At 38.5% G+C, this 19904-nt stretch overlaps 1 protein-coding gene across 2 annotated transcripts; it reads left to right on the top strand.

Annotated features, from left to right (window-relative positions):
• The first annotated feature begins 414 nt into the window (after positions 1-414).
• On the top strand, positions 415-19699 carry dclk1b (doublecortin-like kinase 1b). Of its 2 annotated transcripts, XM_085430567.1 has the most exons (17): positions 415-1272; positions 1640-2020; positions 2261-2607; positions 10033-10132; positions 11413-11529; positions 11614-11708; positions 12494-12581; positions 12848-13017; positions 13340-13459; positions 13708-13854; positions 14387-14520; positions 15280-15357; positions 15485-15581; positions 15688-15768; positions 15866-15979; positions 16691-16761; positions 17311-17440. In XM_085430567.1, the coding sequence occupies exons 2-17, from the start codon at positions 1660-1662 to the stop codon at positions 17366-17368; spliced, it is 2178 nt and encodes a 725-aa protein (XP_085286693.1). In that variant the 5' UTR covers positions 415-1272; positions 1640-1659; the 3' UTR covers positions 17369-17440. The 2 variants fall into 2 exon arrangements, with proteins under 2 accessions (XP_085286693.1, XP_085286692.1); XM_085430566.1 differs by lacking the exon at positions 16691-16761 and having other exon boundaries at positions 419-1272; positions 17311-19699.
• Positions 19700-19904: the final 205 nt, after the last annotated feature.

The following is a 19904-nucleotide window of genomic DNA, read 5'->3' as shown; positions in this document are numbered from 1 at the left end:
AAGAACAAGAAAGTAGCATGCTACTTAAAGCCTGGATAAAACTCTTAGGCAAGAAAAGTTAGTAAATTTTGTAGCAAGTCACAAGTTGTTAATTATATTTAGAACCTTTTAGTTGTATAACCTGATGAGCGCACTTTTGTTTGCCAATAATCTTCCAAAGTTAGAGAATAACAAAGTTATGTTTTCAGCTCTTGGACAAAAGCCACACAGTAATGTGATTCTTGGCATCAGGTTTAAATTGAGAAAAAAAAAAAATGCTGACAAATATAAATCCAAGATGTCCAAAAATGTATTATTAACACAAGCTGTCAGCCTATAAATATATACTAATGATTTTTTTTTTTTTTTTTTAAAGCAAATTACTCGTTAGTTGGTCGTTTTTCTCATTCTTAAGTTGTGCTTTTAGTTTCCCTGTTAAAGGCGACATTAATCAGCCCCTCAGGCGCATTTCAGGAGCAGGTCCAAATGAACTTGTTAATTTCTCACATTACCAACACCTGTGTAAGCTTCTCCCGTTACACACAACTGCAGTGCATTATTACCGCCATACCTGCTGTCTACGTTGTTAGCGCATGCGTGAATTTTATTACTTATTTTCAACGATAGTAACCGTTTAAACGAGCTAAAACACTTGCTAGAATCTAAACTTACGGTTTGATTCGAGTTTTCTTTGTTAATTCAGTGCAAATGGTTGGTTAATTACTTAAAGAAACACTAATAGTAAGTTATTTCTTTTGCCGTTTTGTTTAAAAATGTCTGTAAGATATACCATAAGGTAGCTTAAATTGGGAAAGTCACCATTTTATTGTTACTTTAGTGAAATAAACCTGCAGGCCAACTACACCTGGAAGTTAAAATAAAACTTAGGGTTTTTTTTATTGCGAACTAACGGGTAAAACTTAACGAGGATTAGTAGTTTTTGATTCTAATCATCCCTAATAGTGTTACTAAAGCAGGTCAACACGAACGCGCATTTTATTAATACGTGCGAGAACGCGCCCCGGCAGCAGCGTGCACGAGGAAGGCTGACAGCAGAGCGGTCCGGTAAATCACTGCAATGGAAGAGGAGTAAGGGAGGGTGGAGGACACCGGCTACAGCCCTGCCTCCAATCTGCATGTGAGTACACAGCAGAGTAGACACACGGCAGGGAAGCAGAGCACCATCACAGGGCAACAAAGGGACGCATGGTTCATACAAGGTATCCAATAAATAAAAGATCTGAGACACGTTTCGCCTGGAAGCGTTTGATTACATCCGTCTTCACCTCAGAGGTAAGATTGCACAGAAACTAGAAGATCCTGCTGATTACCGTTTCCTTCCTTTTGTATTTTTAAGGTTTACCTTTCAATAAGCTTTTAGCCAGAATCCCACAAGAGACTGTTACTGTCCATATATTATCCACAGTAAATGCATGTGAATTTTATATATTTAAATTGAGACACTCCAGAGAACATGAAATGGGTGTGACATGCTACTTCATAATGTGTGTATGAGCAGCAGTTGCAGCATCAAGGCTTGTGCCAGTGCTGAAGCAGGATGTATAAGCCACTAGACTTAAAGGGAACGTAATTGGTGTAATATGTTATAAGTTAAAATGGTATTCAGATTGCAAGCATGTTCTTTCCTCATATTATTCAGTATAATAGCACAGCACAGACATGGAGCTGGAACACTTTGATGAGCGGGACAAGGCTCAAAGATACACCCGAAGGGGCTCGAGAGGGAATGGGCTCCCCAGTCCCACTCACAGCGCTCACTGCAGCCTGTACAGAACCAGGACACTGCAAGCACTAAGCTCAGAAAAGAAGGCCAAGAAGATCCGTTTCTACCGCAATGGAGACCGATACTTCAAGGGGATTGTGTATGCCATTTCTCAGGACAGATTTAGGTCTCTTGAGGCACTCTTGGCTGACCTTACAAGATGTCTGTCAGATAATGTCAACTTACCCCAAGGAGTACGGACCATATACACGATTGATGGGTCAATAAGGATCACCAGCATGGACCAGCTGGTGGAAGGTGAGCATTGTTTCTAAACAGTTTTAAGCCTGCCTTAGATTTGGCTTCTATTAAGTAAAATAGTTATCTAGTAAAATAAAATATGATGGAAATGACACTAAAATAGGAGATAAAAACAAAAACCCTTAAATTCTTCTGCTCTGACACAACCTATGCTTTTTTTTTTATATGCTATGTTTGTGTTAGCATTGCTAATGGGCTGAGAAAATCTGTTGTCTTGTTGTTGTTTTTTTCCTCCAGGAGAGAGCTATGTTTGTGCGTCTATAGAGCCATACAAGAAGGTGGACTACACAAAGAATGTAAATCCTAACTGGTCAGTTGGTCCTAAGACTGCTGTGTCTGTCCGTGACCCTTCTTCCCTTGGTAGTGGCAAGGCTGGATCTCCAGAAACCAGGGAGACCAAGGACTTCATCAAGCCCAAACTGGTGACAATTGTCCGCAGTGGAGTAAAACCTCGCAAGGCTGTACGGATCTTGCTCAACAAGAAGACTGCACACTCCTTTGAGCAAGTCATGACCGACATCACAGATGCCATCAAGTTAGACTCTGGAGTCGTCAAAAGGCTTTATACCGTTGATGGGAAGGCGGTAGGTGTTAAATTGTTGTTTCTGCAGAGTTATCGGTTTGTTCATTTCAAAGACTTCTAGTACCAGCAACAACATATTTCCAAGTGGGGTTCAAATAGGAAAGCATTCGCATTAGGTAGTGACTTTGGGAATCTCAGGCATCACCAAAAAGTTGCAAATATAATGGGATTTTATTTTCCCACAGTAAGCACGTTTGTCACTACAGCTAAAGGTGTTTAAAGTATGAAGTGACTTTCAGTGCTGTCCTTACTCAGAGGAAGCATTAAGTATACGTCTCACAACTGTGCCATTCAGGACAAGTTACATAAGTGCCTGATGATCTTCTGTTTGTATTTACACAAGTGTGTTTGTGCTTGCCATTAGTGAAGCTATGTGCACATTCATGTAACAAGCAGCGCTTTTGATACAATAAATTTGAAAAGTTTAAAAGAAGAGATGTTATTTACCTTCACATTTCCCTATTTCAAACTAAAGCTCTTAACACCAAATGTTTTTATTTGAAAATCACGGACAAAGGCAAAGCAGGAAGAACAACCATGCAGTAAGAGCCCGGTACCTACAAGAGTGCAATTGCTTTATCTTAAGCTTCTCCACCACTTAAACATATAATTGGTCACAAGTGGGAAGGGTGGAAGGATGCTTCTTTAGAAGAGAAGTCAAAGTAAAATGGGATCATGCCTCCTCAGCCCTTGTAAGTGGTTTTGGAGACAGGTATTCTGGTGTTGCCATGCTGAATTCCCATTTGTGGTGCTGTGTTACATCTTAAGTTTGATTTTAGAACATTGCAATGAACCGCACTTGGTAGACATTTGCAGGAGGCTTAAAAGATTTGGAGTTATGCATCTGACATCAGAGGCTGTGTGGTCTGTTCTTCAGTCTTGTCCCTGAGAATTGCTTCCTTACCCAACAAGAGAGCCCAGCAGGTTCAGAGTCATCTGGGAATATGTGTAAAATGTATTATGAGAAATAGGTTTCTAGGACTCAATCTCATATTCCTACTAACAGTAACACACTATTAAGTGTAAGTGAGTTTGTACAAAACATGCAATCTGATCAGCGACTTGAGACTTAATTATAAAGCTTCTTGTATTCTTGCTTCGACTATATGCTCTAAATACTCTGGACTGTTATTATTTATACATTGATAACTACACTGTATATGTAGACTAATTATATTAACCTTTGCTTGGAAATTATGGGAGTCATAAGTGACTATCAGTTTTATATGTAGGGCTGACATGGCTGGACAGCATGCAAGTACCACCTACACTACGAACTGTCTAAACATTGCACAAATAGTTAGGGCACTCTGTATTAGTATCCCTCTGACTTTTTTTTTTTTTTCCCCCGCTGTGATGGTCTCTATGGTAAAATGGTTTCCTGAGCTGGTTGCTAAGGAACAGCCTCTGCGGCAGAGCGGTGCAGTACTGATGTCAGGACTGTAGGTGTATTGTGAAAAGGCTCACAGATGCAGTGCTCAGTCTGTCAGCCTTATTATTACACACGGCGGCAAGATGGAGCACATGGCTAAGGTGTAATCCCAGGAAAGCATCCTTTGTGTAATGGTATGTAGAAGGAACAGTTGGAGTTTTTCACACTAACAAACAAATCTGCCTTCGGAATATCCTCTGTTGTTTTAGGAATAGAGATTTGTTTAGCAAAAAGCACAATGATACTGCAATTAATTAAAAGTAGAATCCCACTCTATGGAAAAAGTAGGAAATTCAGATTTATTTTTTATGGTCCTCTCACCGTCTCTAACTGCCTTTTGTATCTGCTTCTGGATTTTGTTAACTGTATCTCCAATAATAAGCTGCTTGTGTGCTTGGTAGTGCCTTCATTTCTCTGGTTTTGTGACTTTTTGCCCTGTTGTGCCACCAGATGGCCAAATAAACACCCATTGGCATTAAGAGACCTGTTTTCACGGGTGTTTAACCTTTTGGTAAATGACCTGCTTTCTGGGGGGGAGGGGTTCTTAGACAGGCTTTTGCTGACAGTTTTAAAAAAAAGAAAAGAAAAATGTGACAATTTATTTTTAAATACATTGTTTTCCAGTAAGAATTAAGTACAGATTAAATTTAAACGGCTGTAATTGATTGTTATGCATTTCTTTTTTGGGTCTGCTGGTAAATTAGCAGTGGCATTCCTGTGATTTGTTGTTTTATCCTTAGTTGTCTTTGACTCATGATTCATGGTTCTATTTGTGGATCAGCTTGGCGGGTGGCTGTGCTTGACGCCGGTGATCCTACATACTGCTGAGTCACTCTGTAATGGTGCACTGCCATGCAATGTGTGTCTAAATACATAGAGAAAATAAAATCAGTAAGGACTTAGCCACAATAAAGGCACTCCAAGACACTGTAATGCACAGAGAAAAGTGATGGAGAGATGCATGCTCCACAGATAAGACCAACACAGTGGGACTTATCTATAGGGACATGGCCTGTTATGACCCCTGATATTATTCGTCAGATGGAGCAAAGAGTATTTCTAAGACTGAGTAGGTCTGAGGGGACTCGATCATGATGTTCCCATCCCTGCTCAAATGGATGTGGCTCCGCACTATAACTGTATTATGCACAGTGCTAAGTTCTCTTCATGCTAAAGTCAACACTTCTTGTTCAAATAGATGTCAACAGCCACCCGAGGATAGTCTAGCTTCACATCAGTGCATGAAAGCAGAGGCTTACGCCTCCTTTCTAAAGTTATGTATGAGAGGATGTGATTAAATGGTCCATTCATGCTTTGCCAATCAGATACACAGTGGATGTGGTTGGAATTTATGGTGCTCTGTGTACAAGAGAGCTGAAGCTAACATAATGTTTTTCTAATTCATTCCTTTAAGTTGACTTTGACTCTGCCGTTTTCTGGTCTGGATTTGCCCACAATTAATCTCTTTGGTTTCTACTCATACCACAAATGTCACGTCTGCTCTATGGATCCTGGCTGTAACTCTCATCTCACTGTCTTAGGAAAATCTCACTTTGTTTATTGATTCAATAAATAAAATGACTAAATGGTTTTAGTTGCTCTGCAGCCTTCTCAAATTCGATGTGCAAAAAGATGAACAAAATGGAAGAGTGCCTCACTTTCCTCCCACTTTCTGTAGTCTGGCTGTACAAAGAAGTGCCTTCATGTGCCACTTCATTTGGTAGATATGATTTTTAGCTCATCCAGCCAAAGGACTGATGACCTCATGCCATAGCGAGGCAGCTGTCCAGCCACAGTTAAAACTCGCTATTCCTCCTCAAGTATTGGTCAGATTTTAGTGAAACCTGCACACAGTGATCACCTAATGGATCTTCATACAAACTGTGCTCAATTGTGATGGATTACATGCTGGATGAACTTCGTCATTGCATTATCCCTTCAACCTACCCGTTGCACTCGGTGGAATTTTCTGGTGTGGAATTCAAAAGAAGCTTTACAGCATGTGAACATCCTGAGCTGTGTAAAGAAAATCTTTACAGTAACTTGTGTGTGATGTTGCAGTGAAACTATTCTTGAATATTTTAAAAGTTTAGGTGATAATATTGATCATCTGTCCGTTATTATATAGACTTTTTTGCATGCTCTCATTATACCAAAAATATTTGCAGGGCGTGGTTATTATCTTGGCTGGTTATTATAAATGTTTTTGGGGGTGTTTTTTGGTTTTGAAACACTTCTAAGAGCTAAGTGTAGAAACTTAGTTTCCTTCAATGTTTTTGGAGCAGCCCCTGTTAAGTCGCTGCTGTTTCTGCAGCAGAACTGATTTGGGCATTTGTACAACAGACTGCATATAAAGGAAGCTCATGCAAAATAGAACAAGAACCATTTGCCAAGTGGGGGTAAAGATGAGTCATGTTTCTTTCTGGCATGCTAGATGACTGGCTCCTGCTTTCACTCTCACACTTCAGAAGAAGCTTTAGTGTCCTGGGAAGCTCCACCTGTGCATGCTTTGTGTTACACAATTGTGTTCCTTTATGTGATCTTTTCTATGGCTTAAATCAATAGGCTTCTATAGCATGCATATATCCATTGTTATTTATTTCTGGAATGGATGTCAGGTGCAGCACTTGCGGAAATCATAGATAAAACCCTGGAAATCAATACTTCCCTAGGATGCTCCTGAATTGTGAAAAGTATGCTTGCGCTTTCTATGCGAATGGTAGGTTTAATGGAGTTGCTGTGTCACAGAGCCTGAAGGCAAAAATAATCAATATGAAGCATCACATTCACAGTTGCCTCTGTTATTTGGCTTCATCACAAGCTTGAGAATTCTAAATTCAAAGTACTTTGGTGGAACTACAGAACTTTTAGGCGTAGCGAAATCATTGATCAACATATTTTTTTCATGTTCTTTTATAACGTTATAAATCTTTTGTATATGTATATTGTGTGTGTGTGTGTGTATATATATATATATATATATATATATATATATATATATATATATATATATATATATATATATATATATATGAACACTGCTGTTATTATTGAGAGTGCATATATCATTAATTGGATCTGTAAAAGGTTTTTAGCCCTTGGTAGGTATCATATTTTTAAACATTCAGACTCCACTATCTCATAATAAGAATAATTTACCTTTAACCTTTTCAATGTTTTTGATTCCAAGACAATTCACAGAGAGAGATTGGGATTAACAAGGTGGAAATTTGAATTCTTAACAACATCCTAACAATATGCTTCGTCATTCTCTCTAAATGAGGCTATGCTGCTTTTGTGTTATCTGCAGTTTGCACCATTAAGAGCTCCAGATAGGATCTGACAGTGGGTGTCAAAGTAGCCTTCTCATTGTCTTAAACTAAGCTGTGATTTTTGTCTGGTCTCCTTGGTAACTGCTGTGCAGCTCCTCCCTGTGGGATTTCCTTTTAGGAGGAGGAGGGGGTAGAATTGGGGGTAGGGGACATCAGTGATGCAGAGAAAAGGTTCTTATTTAGCAACCCCTCTCCTCAGCCCCATGTGTCTGATATTCCTTTTAACAATTCTTGACTGAATGACCTTTGAATGTTTTAAAGGTTACTGGTATAGCCAGCCTGACTGTTCTGGGTTTTTTTGTTTTTTTTTTAATATTATTGTGATCTAAGATCAGTGCAGTGGAGACCAGAATATTGATCCATCAGAAAAAAGGTGATAACATGATGTGATAAGGTAATTCAGTAGTGGTGTTAATATACTAAAGCAAACAGTCTATCTCGCCTCTAAAATCTTTTTAGGCTCCTGATAAGCTTATCGTTCTTGATTAATGGATACCAACATTTGGCACATTTTGTTTTGCATTCGAAAACTCAATCTGTATATGTTGAACTTGTTCCTCACTGGACTACTTGAAATCATATCCAAATTATGGTTATGCATATTTTGTTGACTAAAGTGTGTTTCCCCATCATCTTGGCTTGTTACAGTCTGTCATGTGTGGGTTTGAATTTTTAAAGAAAAGAAAAAGGGTGTGCTGGATTTTGCAAAAAAAAAAAAAAAGGAATGCAATATAATTGCTTTCTGATCCCATTTAGGGTTTTTTTTTTTTTTTTTTTTTTTGGAAGTTGTAATTTAATATAAAGTTAGATTTACTGTTGCAAGTCAGTGTCTTGTTTTTTGTGTCATTTGTTGCTGTCAGTTTTCTTGTGTACATAAGAGAGCCATTTCCTTGGTCATCAAGGTCACAGTTCAGTTTATAGGTTGAAAAAGAATGGGAGACAACAACAAAGAAGAATATATGCATAAAATCATAAACAACGTAGCAGAATGTGTGTTTGTGTATGCAAGTGTAGAAAGTTAGTAGTGGAAAGCATTTATGGATGGGTGTGTTTTTAAACCAAAATAAACAAACCCAATGAGCCTGTCAGACAGGCTGCAGGAAGGAGGGAGCTTTCATCGATGACCACACCATGTGTAAGCGTGGGTCATCCAGCTAACCCCAGTCCAATAGGCACATTGGAGAGGGATAGCAGGAGAATCCTAGAGGTGATCACAGTGGCAAACATGCAGTTCTTAACAATATATGTGATGTTGTGGAAAGCATGCCTTTGTATTCTAACTGATATCTATAATACTATAGGTCAGTTAAACAAGAAGGATTAAAGGCTGAACCTTATGGAGAGGAAATTAAAACTGAAGCTCTACTTTCTCTTGCACACTCTTATTAGCCGAAGAGTCATCTGTGTCTATCTTTATTTATTCATGAGACTGCTATATAACCATTAAGATAGACTTTTCTATAAATGCAAACACCAGCACCCACCTAGCCATACAGTTCTTGTTTATAGAAAAGCAGAAATGATTATAATTTACACTTCTGTTGTTTTTACAGTGATGGTTACTTGGTTACTATGTTATTTTATCCAAAGTTTAAACTAAGTAAAGTACATTGTGGAAATGCTGCTTTTTCAGAAACAGCCTGACCACTGTGTGTTGTTGCGATTGGATCTCTGAATAAATAGCTACTGTTAAACATTTTCTAACGTGATTTTACAAAATATAATCTGCAGTAACAGAGGGCAATTAACTTAATCGCCCACTAGAGATGACGATTTAATGGAAGACAGACACCATTGTCGTGGTCTCCACTGAATAAAATCTAACAGGTTTAAAAGGAGCTTTTCTTTTCTTAATGGTTACCCTGAAGACATTAAAGTGCAGCTGGGCTGTCACAAGAGTAGAAAGAGGTTAATTCTTTTATTTATATGCTATACATGCTGTACCATTAATTTTTTTTTTATTTGTGCTTAGATCACAATAAGCATTTATTCAAGCCTGGCATCCTTAAATCCAGCATTGTGATCAATAAAGTTCTTTCTTTACTAGCACATGTTTTATATACTCCATTTAACATGATTATCCAAATGTTATAAATCCTATTAAAGTTTAAAAGCCATTATACACCATTTGCTGTAAACAAACTGCTATATTCTTTGCACAAATGTGACACATATTGAAATGTGAATTATTTATTGAAGAGACCTTTTTACCAGGAAATCTTGAAATTCTTGAAATTAAAGCTCAATACATGCTAACTGCATGCTAACTGCATGTTGCCAGGGTTCAGACCTACATACCTTTTGCTGTGAGACTGTAGTGCCAACCACTGTGCAACCTGAATTTTTATGACATTTTTGTTCAATATGTTGAATCCTTCACTTAGCATTGATGTGTCATGTTGCTATGATATCGTACACTGACGCATTGAATCTCATTTGCCTCAGTTTGAAAAAAAAAACAAGCAGAAGAAACAGTAATATACTCATTTTTACTTGATTTGCATGTCTTTGTCTGAAAAAAATGCTTTGTCTGTTATAGTATGTATACAATATTTCAAGATGTTAACACATCATCTTATTTCCAGATTATGTATAGTATCAGTTGAGAGTGAATGCATTTCAGACTTATTGAACTAAAGCTGACAGACATTATTTTTCTCAGGTCACCTCCCTTCAGGACTTTTTTGGGGAAGATGATATATTCATTGCTTGTGGTCCCGAAAAGTTCCGCTATCAAGACGACTTCAACTTGGATGAAAGTGGTAAGTGTAGTTATGAGGCTTGCACCAATTTCCCGTGTTTTATATGTTGTTCACCTTAAGTTGCTGTGCAGTCATTTAAAAAACATGTGAACCCTATATTTAATAGTAATACTAAATATGATGATGATTAAATGATTTTCAAATGAGGAAAAAAACTATATTTTTGTGAAATGTGCTTTGAATGAAAGAAAGAAAGAAACTAAATAAATGTGGATCATGAGCATGCCCACCACTCTATTGCATCACCTCTTTCTCTAGCTCTGAAGGAGGATTTCACATTTTTCTTGTTCAGATAAAACTTCAGCTGCTTCACAGTTTGAAGTCTCCTGCCTGATATTTTTCATTTAATTATGCTTAATTATGCGTAAAATATTTTAACATGTAACATATCTAGACTTCAAGCAGGACAGTCTGCAGCATGGACTCTTCCCTACAAACCACGAAGAATTGGCTTGCTAAAATAGGCAAAGCTTTTTTTGGGGGAAGAAAAAAATGTATATATATTTTCTGGATGGTAGTATGCTGTACACTGCTCCAAAACCTGTGCTTACTGGACTGATGTAGTGAATCTTTGTCCCGCATAAAGATTTTGGCACATGCTGTGGATGTCTTTCTGTACCACTGTTTACAGAAAGTATCTTCCAAAGACTTGCAGTTGGTTTGAGAGTATCGTCCTATCCTCAGCACAAAAAGGTTCACCAGCTCATCAGATAAATTAGCACCCCTCCTCCAACCCTCATGCACCCGAATCAAAGTGGTGTATGGTGTCTTGTACTCATCCAGCCACAGACCAATAATCTCTGTTCATTTGGTCATAAAATCTTTCTTTGTTTCAAATTGTATGATAATGATATAAATGAGATCTACATTAGTTACAGTGCGTGCTTGTTGGTAGGCAGTTGATGTCATTACTTGGTTTATACTGATAGGCCCAAAAAAAGAGAAAAAAAAAAAAAAAAAGAGAACAGTTGTAGCTCAGATCGTAACCCCAAGATGCTCTCTGATGCATCCAGAGTGTCAGTGGTAGATAGAAAGCACTTAAGCATAGAAAAAGTGATTGTGTGAATAGGTGGACGCAACACATTGTGTAAAGTACTTTGCGTACTCAGTAGAAAAACACAATATAAGAACCAGTCCATTTAGCATTTAATAATGCCAGAGAAGCCGAAAGAAAGACAAAAGGTCAGTATGCCACACATAAAGCTGATCATTTATTACTCTGCCATAATGATGCTGGAACAGTCCACACCTTTTATTTTGCTTGTTTTATTTCTTTTCAGAATGCAGGGTAACAAAGTCTGCATCATATGGGCGGCTGCCCTCAGTACATGGTCGCTCTTCCCCAAGAAGTGGTGGAATGCCCCGCAGGAGCAAGTCTCCCTCATCTGCCGGTTCAGGTAAGAGTGTGCATGTGATCTGTCGTTCACGTCTTGTGAACTTGGTTTATGCTACAGTATTTAATCTTTATCTTATCCTAAAAGCTAATGGCACTGCAGGCAGTCAGCTGTCCACACCTCGTTCTGGAAAGTCTCCAAGCCCCTCTCCAACCAGTCCAGCTAGCCTCAGAAGACGACAGGTAAAAAAAAAACAAAAATGAAATAATGAAGTAATGATTTGTGTTGTGCCAAGATTGAAGAATTTTAAGAAGTTTTTCATTTAATTAGACAGAACTTTAAGTGCTTCAACAGGTTTTGCACTGACATGGAACAGAAGTTTATCACCATCCTTGTAGTTCCAAAAAATGTGTGAGTCAGCGTTTGAATCATAAAGATTTATCAGTGAAATGGGGAAAAAATCCAAAATGCTTAAGTGAGCTTAAACCCTGTGGAGAAAACTCTGACATGAACTCAGGGAACCCTTGTCACAATGAAGCAATTAAGAGATTAAACAAACACGCTAGTGAATTAAAAGCCCATGTAATCAATGCTGCTGGCTAACTAGCAACTTTTCAGCAATTTGTGAATGAAACATAATCTTCACTGAAGCAGCAGCGATTCTGACATATCTGATCATGGATCAGGAGAGTGCACAGTCTCTCATTTCTCATTTAAAATCCAGGTATCAGTGATACTGGTGTCACTTATTCATAATTCTGGCTCAGGTAGCTATTGTTACTGTCGTGAAGTTTTTGCATGTCATTTTCTGTCTGTGTAGAATCACTTGGTAGTCTTTGTGCTGGTACAATGATTTCTGTAAGGTTTCACCATGCTTGGTTCATTGCTATCTACATGCTCAAGGCTAGCAGAGTGGAACAAACAAGCTTTGTGTAATCTGGCTGTAATCACATTTTTATAAGCTTTGCTCCCCTTCTGAAATTTGTTTCTTTTTATTCTCACTCCATAGCTGTCTCTTCTTTTTCAGGGATCTCAACACAGTGGTTCTTCACTCTCCTTGGCGTCTACCAAAGTATGCAGCTCAATGGATGAAGGCGATGGGCCGAGCAGCGAAGGTCAGAAAGGACACAAGACAAATCTCCAAAAGTTGATTCTGTTCATCTGGAGAAACGTTTCTCCCACAAAACGCTACGTCCAGATGAACAGAATCAACTTTTGGAGATTTACTTACCTGGATGATTGAGCATGCATCAAGACGACACAAGACATAAACTAATTTTAAACAAACAAACAAAAAACAGTTTGCAAACAACATTTAAACTACTATATAATGCTTTACCTATTATAGAGTGTATTTTATTTCATTTTATTTTTTTCACAGCTGAGCCAATGGATGAGTACTCTTCAATCCCTGCCTCCATAGCAGAGAGGTACAAAGTGGGAAGGACTTTAGGGGATGGAAACTTTGCTGTGGTCCGAGAGTGTGTGGAGAGATCCACTGGAAGGGAGTATGCGCTCAAGATCATCAGCAAAGATAAGTGCAGGGGAAAGGTGAGCCTGCTCTGCACCTGCTGAATTCAGCTTTTACACCATCAAATTTCCAATGTTCATAAAGTTGAAGTTCAACTGTTGCTGAGTCATTTTTTTAAGTCATTGGTGAGCAGGGGTTGCTATAATGCTGGAAGCAAAAATATTTGGTTCTGGTTGGTTTTGTTTTCTTTTTTGTTTAAATCACAGCATCAAATGATCCTAGTTTAGAGTTCTCTTTTGAAAACTGTTTTCTATTACTTCTCTAAAATTACAAAACAAATCTCATATATTGTGTGTAAAGGATTCTGGCTACAGTGTACAGATTGTTTTCTTTGTCACCCAGGAGCACATGATACAGAGTGAAGTATCAATCCTTCGGCGTGTGAAACATCCCAACATAGTTCTTTTGATTGAGGAAATGGACACACAAAACGAGCTCTATCTTGTAATGGAGTTAGTTAAGGTACTGATTTTTTTTATTTTTATTTTTTAAACGAAGAAATTGAAACCTTCGATGTCACAAGATAAAATTCAAATAAGTTATCAAAAACATTTAATATGTAATGCATTCTTTTTGCTGTCATAGACTGGTTTATAGTTGAATTAATTTACTTCAGTTAAAAAGAAAATTTTATCAACCATTTATCTGCGTCAGACTGTTATAAATTTAGCAACTGGGCCTCTTTCACATTTCAAACACTCTTTCTCCAGGGGGGTGATCTCTTTGATGCCATTACATCTTCTAACAAATACACTGAGCGCGATGCCAGTTCTATGCTGTTCAACCTGGCAAGTGCTATCAAGTACCTGCACAGTCTCAATATTGTCCACAGGGACATAAAACCAGAAAATCTGTTGGTAAGTACGACTCTGCACAGAGCATCTGTATGGGTGGGGAATCGCTTTGCATTGTAAAATATCCACTTTCCCTATTAGCCCCGTTTCCGTGTCATTGTTTTTTCCTCAGAATCTGTACATATATATACATAAGAGCTTGGATTTAAAACTACCAATAATAAATGGTGCATAGGTAAATAAGTTAATTAAATTACACAGTTCTTTGGTAATTTAACGATGATCAAATATACTCAAATTTCTTCTCTAGACCAAAAATTATTGTTGGTCTTAAAACTACACATTCACTTTTTTAGTATTACTGCTTGTTGAATAAGATTCATTTCACGATCAAACCAAAAGTCAGTTTTCTGTGCAGACCATCCGTGTTTGCAGTCAATGGAATTTTTTTGTAGTTAATTTTGCCTGAAATTACTGCACTAATAAAAAAAGAAAAATGGCTCAATAATGAAATCAAAGTTTTACTAATCAGATTGACTATTGGTGACCTTTTCATCCAGTATATCCCACTGTCCCTTTTCTGTATCTTGTCCAGGTATATGAGCACAATGATGGGAGTAAATCTCTGAAGTTAGGAGACTTTGGCTTGGCTACTGTTGTCAATGGGCCCCTTTATACTGTGTGTGGCACACCCACCTATGTAGCACCAGAGATTGTTGCTGAAATGGGGTAAATCAGTAATTACATTATCCAGTCCAGTCATCTGCAGCACCATTATCAAGACCATTAAAAAAAAATGCAAGAGTGTTCTCCAAAAGTTGATTCTGTTCATCTGGACGTAGCGTTTTCAGAGAGTACCATTCAGTTAGTACCATTCATAGGGAGTTGGGGAATGGCTGCAATTGCAGCATTGTAAGATGGCAAAAGATGTACCCTTAGACCCCCTCCTCGATTTCAATGATGAGGATGTAAACATCCTGGACAGGGAGGGACGCTGGTTTGAGCGCGGAGTCAAGGAAGCCATTTATGTGAAAAGGGAAAGACCATCTCTGAATCGAGGAGGGGGCCTAAGGGTACATCTTTCACCATCTTACAATGCTGTGATTGCAGCCATTCCCCAACTCTCTGTGAATGGTACTCATGGCCATTGATCAGTGGTCTTTGATCAGTGGTTGTTGATCAATGGTCATGAGAATTTGCATAATTATGATGAAGGAACTGGTCTCCCAGCCCATTGTTCCTTCAGTGGTGCTAGTTATGCAAATGTACTGTTTATAAGATTGGGGAAACCTGCAGTCTGCTGAGACTGAAGAAGTCACTTGGATGAGTGATGAAACGTTTCTCCCACTGAAAACGCTACGTCCAGATGAACAGAATCAACTTTTGGAGATTTACTTACCTGGATGATTGAGCATGCATCAAGATGCAAGAGTGTTGTTTTTCTGCGTCAAGTGTCCTTTATGTGTTGTGTTCATATTCATATTATAGATATGGACTAAAGGTTGACATTTGGGCAGCAGGTGTCATCACTTACATACTGCTGTGTGGATTCCCTCCCTTCCGTGGGTATGTGCTCCTGTATTTGGAGGTTTACTTTAAGCGTTACACATTATTTCCATACATTTTTAAGGTGTCGCATGTAGACTAATAGTGCCTATAGAGCAACTTAGCTTTATAATTTAACTGTATACAGGAGTGGTGAAGATCAGGAGGCGCTTTTTGAACAGATTTTGAGGGGCCAGCTTGAATTTCCTGCACCACACTGGGACAATGTGTCAGACTCAGCCAAGGTTTGTATCTGAAAGTGGTCCTGCTGTGATCACGAGCCATGTGAAACACCCCAGACACCCTCAGTATGTTATTATGAATTTTTGTGGCTAACAAATCTCTGTTTAGGCTCTGATCACTGGGATGCTGCAGGTAGCAGAGGATAAAAGATATACAGCTGTACAAGTCCTTGATCACTCGTGGGTCAATGTAAGTGTGTCGTCAGTCCTTTCACCAGAATCTGCATCGATACCAGTGACGTTGAGAAAAGTAGAGTTGCTGAAGTATGGCTCTTTATATTTATCAGGATGATGGTGTGTCAAAGAAAGAACACCAGCTGCCAGTGGCTGGGAAGATCAGGAAGCACTTTAACACCAGAGTGAAGGTCAACAGCACTACAGCTGGAGTGTCCGTGATCACAGTAAGCACTGCTCTGCACTCTCCACACTGACACTGCATGTCGGTGTGCAACGGTAGATTACATTTGGGCTTTCTGCTTATTAGCATGCTTTGGCAATGAAGGACTTTTCAGCTTTGAGCCATAATGTGCCTCATACAACTCACACATGCAGAAGCTTTTTATTTTTATGCCTTGGATGTCATTTTAAGTTGGAACTAAAATTGCTGCTTTTGTAAAACAGGTAAACGATTGTCCTCTGATGTTTTTAAATCTGCAACCTCCCTGCTTTTTTCTGTCAGTCATCACTTCATCCATCTGCATCTTACTGCTAGATTTTCCTTTGTTTGCTCTGCCCTCTCATCCTACTTTTAGCTGGACTGTCAGCACTCTTGTTAGAAAAGCTTAGAAGTAACATAGTTGACCATTACGAGGTTTTAGGAGATGATATTTTAATTTGAAATATTTGCAAATACAAGCTGGATTTGAAAGATAAATAACTTGTTTTCGAAGTGAGCATTGTTATTAAGGAGGATCTGCATTGCTCTACATTTCCTGTATACAGTCTTTTATTTTGAAACCATTTTCAGTTTAGTGACATGACTTCTATCTGCGAGTATCTTATCAATAATAATAATAATAATAACAGGAGTGTAGAGATGTGTTCCTAATCCGGTAAGTGATGCTTTGAGTTCATAGTGATCCTCTGAGTTGCGCTCATCTCTCTCTGCTCAGCTGGACCAGGACTTAACCATCAAGAAGTCAGGGTCTTTGGACCGCTACCAGCATCCTTTGTACTGGATAAGGTATGACACAGCATAGTGCTTAAATAAAGTGAGTGCTTTCATGGCAAAGTGCTGGCAGTCTCCATTTCCCATCTCCCAAGGGTTTGACATATTGCCCATCAGTGGATCCCTTTTCATGCCTCATCATATCCTTCACTTTATCACCTTACATCATCTCATTTGGGCTGTAGCAGGTAGCTGCACAGTTTTCCTTGCCATCGACTTATTTTGCATTTAAAAAGGTTGTTTGAGAGTTTTGGTTTTTTTTGTTTTTATAAACTGTGCTACTTCATTTTTATTTTCCAAGATAAAAACATTTTTTTTCTTTCTAGAAGTGTTGGCAACATAAAGTGGTGGATCTTATTGCCTCTTCTTGCCTTAGAGAAGATGAAGTCATTTTTTTTCACATAGAGGAAAAACTTGCAAGGGAAATGCAGCTTTTCACATACAAGTGCATGATGACACTGGCTCATCTAAAATGTACCTCATGCCTCAGTGAGTGGATGCCAATCCTCATTAATCTGGCTCTCTAGATACGCTAACAATTGCTGCTGTGTCACCCTCTCTCAGACCACGCCACTTGATAAAGAGAAGCAAGTTTTCCGACGAAGACGCCACCAGGATGTAAAGGCCCACCTCCCTCATGGTATCCGTGCCAGCCCCTCCCACAGCGCAAACCGTGGCCTTTCCCCTGCTGAGGTCACTTCAGAGTCCGAAGACTATTCTCCAAGTTCGGCTGACACTGTCCGTTCACCCACTTCTCCATTCTAAAAGCCTTCCTGGAGTGACAGTGCCATCCATTCCTCTGTGAAAAAAGAGGCAGAGGGTTTGATGGGTCTAGTCTGTTGACTTGAGCTTTCACAGACTGAATAATTACCCTTACCTGTTTTACCCCCCGACCCCCAAAATGTCATGTTACCTTTATTTCAATTCTTGAATGCATTTAAGAGAGAAGTCTAGTCTGGATCTGGAGGTTTATATTTTTATGCCCAAGTTCAAATGGCACATCTTTGTATCATTTAAAGTTCAAAATATTCTAATAATGCAGGCTCTCAGTTCACCCATTAAAACCTCGATTTGTAACAGGCTGTATTTGCTAACGTCTCTTCAAGGATGAGCTCACTCTGTCCTAATTGGCTAACTTCCAGAGGTTGGGCTCTCCTCTGCACAGACTTTAGCTGGCTCTTGGACTTCAGAGCTATGAAAACAAACATCAGTAGTCAGGTTTCAGTATTTTTCTATTTCCCCTAAATGTAAGCTGCAAATCTGCATTGTTGAGCCTGAACAACTCTCTTAAGAATTTTCCAACAAAGACATCCACTAACATTGAATGCTGATTTTTTTTTTTTAAAGCTTTTATTTTGTGTAGGCTTCTGTGATAATTCTATAAATTACAGAAAATCACGAGATGCATGTTGTTTCCCCTTCCCCTCCAAAAAGCCAACAAGCTGTCCAGGCCCTATCAAGCGGCAAGGACTGGTTCATTGTAGTACTTTGGAGCCCTCTGCTGGTTAATATTGTATCCTACAGGAAGTAAAGCTTTTTGAAACCGAAACCTTAGCCTTTAAATATTAAATTACATTCAGTAAATGATCGGTACATATCTGATTTCAGCTTGTTAATATTAACGGTATCGGCCAACCTTCTGTTGTACTGTAAGGCAAACAGTTAGCGTGCTGTAGCACTTGACTTTGTGGTGCATAAACCATTGACACGTTATTTGAAAGGACTTCAGACATGCTGCCAAATAAGTATTTCCTGGACCTAACAGAATGACGACAATTCTTGTCTTGCCACATAGTAGTTCCTCAAAGAGAAGATGGGCCACTGATATTTAACTGATGGTTTAGCTTACCTGTGTGCTCGAGGGTGATTACTTAAATAGTTCTGTTACACATCTGTGAGAGTGATTGCAGTTCACTTGTGGTGCATATGAATGTCAATGCTGTAGTTGGTAATAGGTGCATATTTTAAGGCCTTGCCTTGACACATATAGATTTAAGTGCAATTGGGTATACTGTGCTCTTGGGCAGTATACCTATCAAATGCTGTGTGTCCTTTGTAATGCTTGCATATTTGAGAATGTGCTGCTGGGATTATTGGAATGTCAAACTCTTCCCTATCACATGAGGGTAACTGGTGCAACATGGTTGATTTTCACACACTGAAATAAGAACCAAGTTAAATAATAGTAATACAACAGTGCTTCCAGTAAAATCTGCAATTTTAATATTTCTCTCCATTACATCATTTAATTTGTTGAATGTTTCTTTCAGTGATCACATCAAATATGACTGAGCAATTTTAGGTCACTAGACTTTCTGTGCTTTGTCTAATTGCTCCAAGCATTGGTTCACAGGGGACAAAATATTCATTATTATGACTGTCCTCTTTCCTTTTTCATAAACTGTAATCTGCATGTGTGCTGATATGCATCCCAAATCAGTTGTTCTGGTCTTCTACTGTTTAACATGTGCTTGTCAGATATAAAACCATTCCTTTTACCATTATACGTGTTGCCTAGATGAATGAACTTTGGTAAAGGCAGACTGTAGTCATACACAGCTAAGATTTGTATATACTTAGTCGTGTGAAGTTACTGCTGTTAAACTGACTTTGTTGTAAAAAGGGCTTTTGTTTTTCGATTGAAGGGATCAAACCCAAAAAGCACAAGAAAAGCAAAGTGTGAGTTTTGGGGAATGTGCTGAATCTTCACCAAAAGCGTATGTAATGTTTACATACGGTGTGACAAAACGGGGAGTGCTGTTATTTTGGGGGAGATGGGGTATAAAAGAATAGTGTTGTTTACCCATATTCCATAAATGTAAGGATGCTGTACAACAATCTGAATGAGAACAAAAATAAAAAGGGAAAAAATATTGCTGTGGTTAAAAAGCAAACTTCTAACAATGTACTCTGCACAGAAACCAAACCTGAGAATAAAATGGATTTAATTTGTGAGGCAGTGACTTTTTGAAACACCAGATGGCAGTATGACCAAACACCACATAAATTCCATCTCCAGCTACTTATAACATGTACTGCACTACTGCTATAACACCTTATTATAGAGTAATCACATGAGTAAAATCTCAAGAATTACTCTTGAGGTGAGTACAGTGTATGCAATCAATTTTAATAAAAACAATAAAAGAAATTCAGCA

This window comes from Copadichromis virginalis, linkage group LG14 (genome assembly GCF_057382275.1).
Source record: "Copadichromis virginalis isolate Kocher_CV1m ecotype Utaka linkage group LG14, C_Virginalis_male_GT1.1, whole genome shotgun sequence".
NCBI classification, from domain to species: domain Eukaryota; kingdom Metazoa; phylum Chordata; class Actinopteri; order Cichliformes; family Cichlidae; genus Copadichromis; species Copadichromis virginalis.
This window is presented reverse-complemented; position numbering and strand designations above follow the sequence as displayed.

Coding starts and splice junctions, on each gene's coding strand:
- dclk1b (XM_085430566.1), top strand. CDS start 1,660: ATGGAGCTGGAACACTTTGATGAGCGGGACAAGGCTCAAAGATACACC. Junction 11,709..12,493: donor CTAGCCTCAGAAGACGACAG/GTAAAAAAAAAA, acceptor CTTCTTTTTCAG/GGATCTCAACACAGTGGTTC. Junction 13,855..14,386: donor TAAAACCAGAAAATCTGTTG/GTAAGTACGACT, acceptor TATCTTGTCCAG/GTATATGAGCACAATGATGG.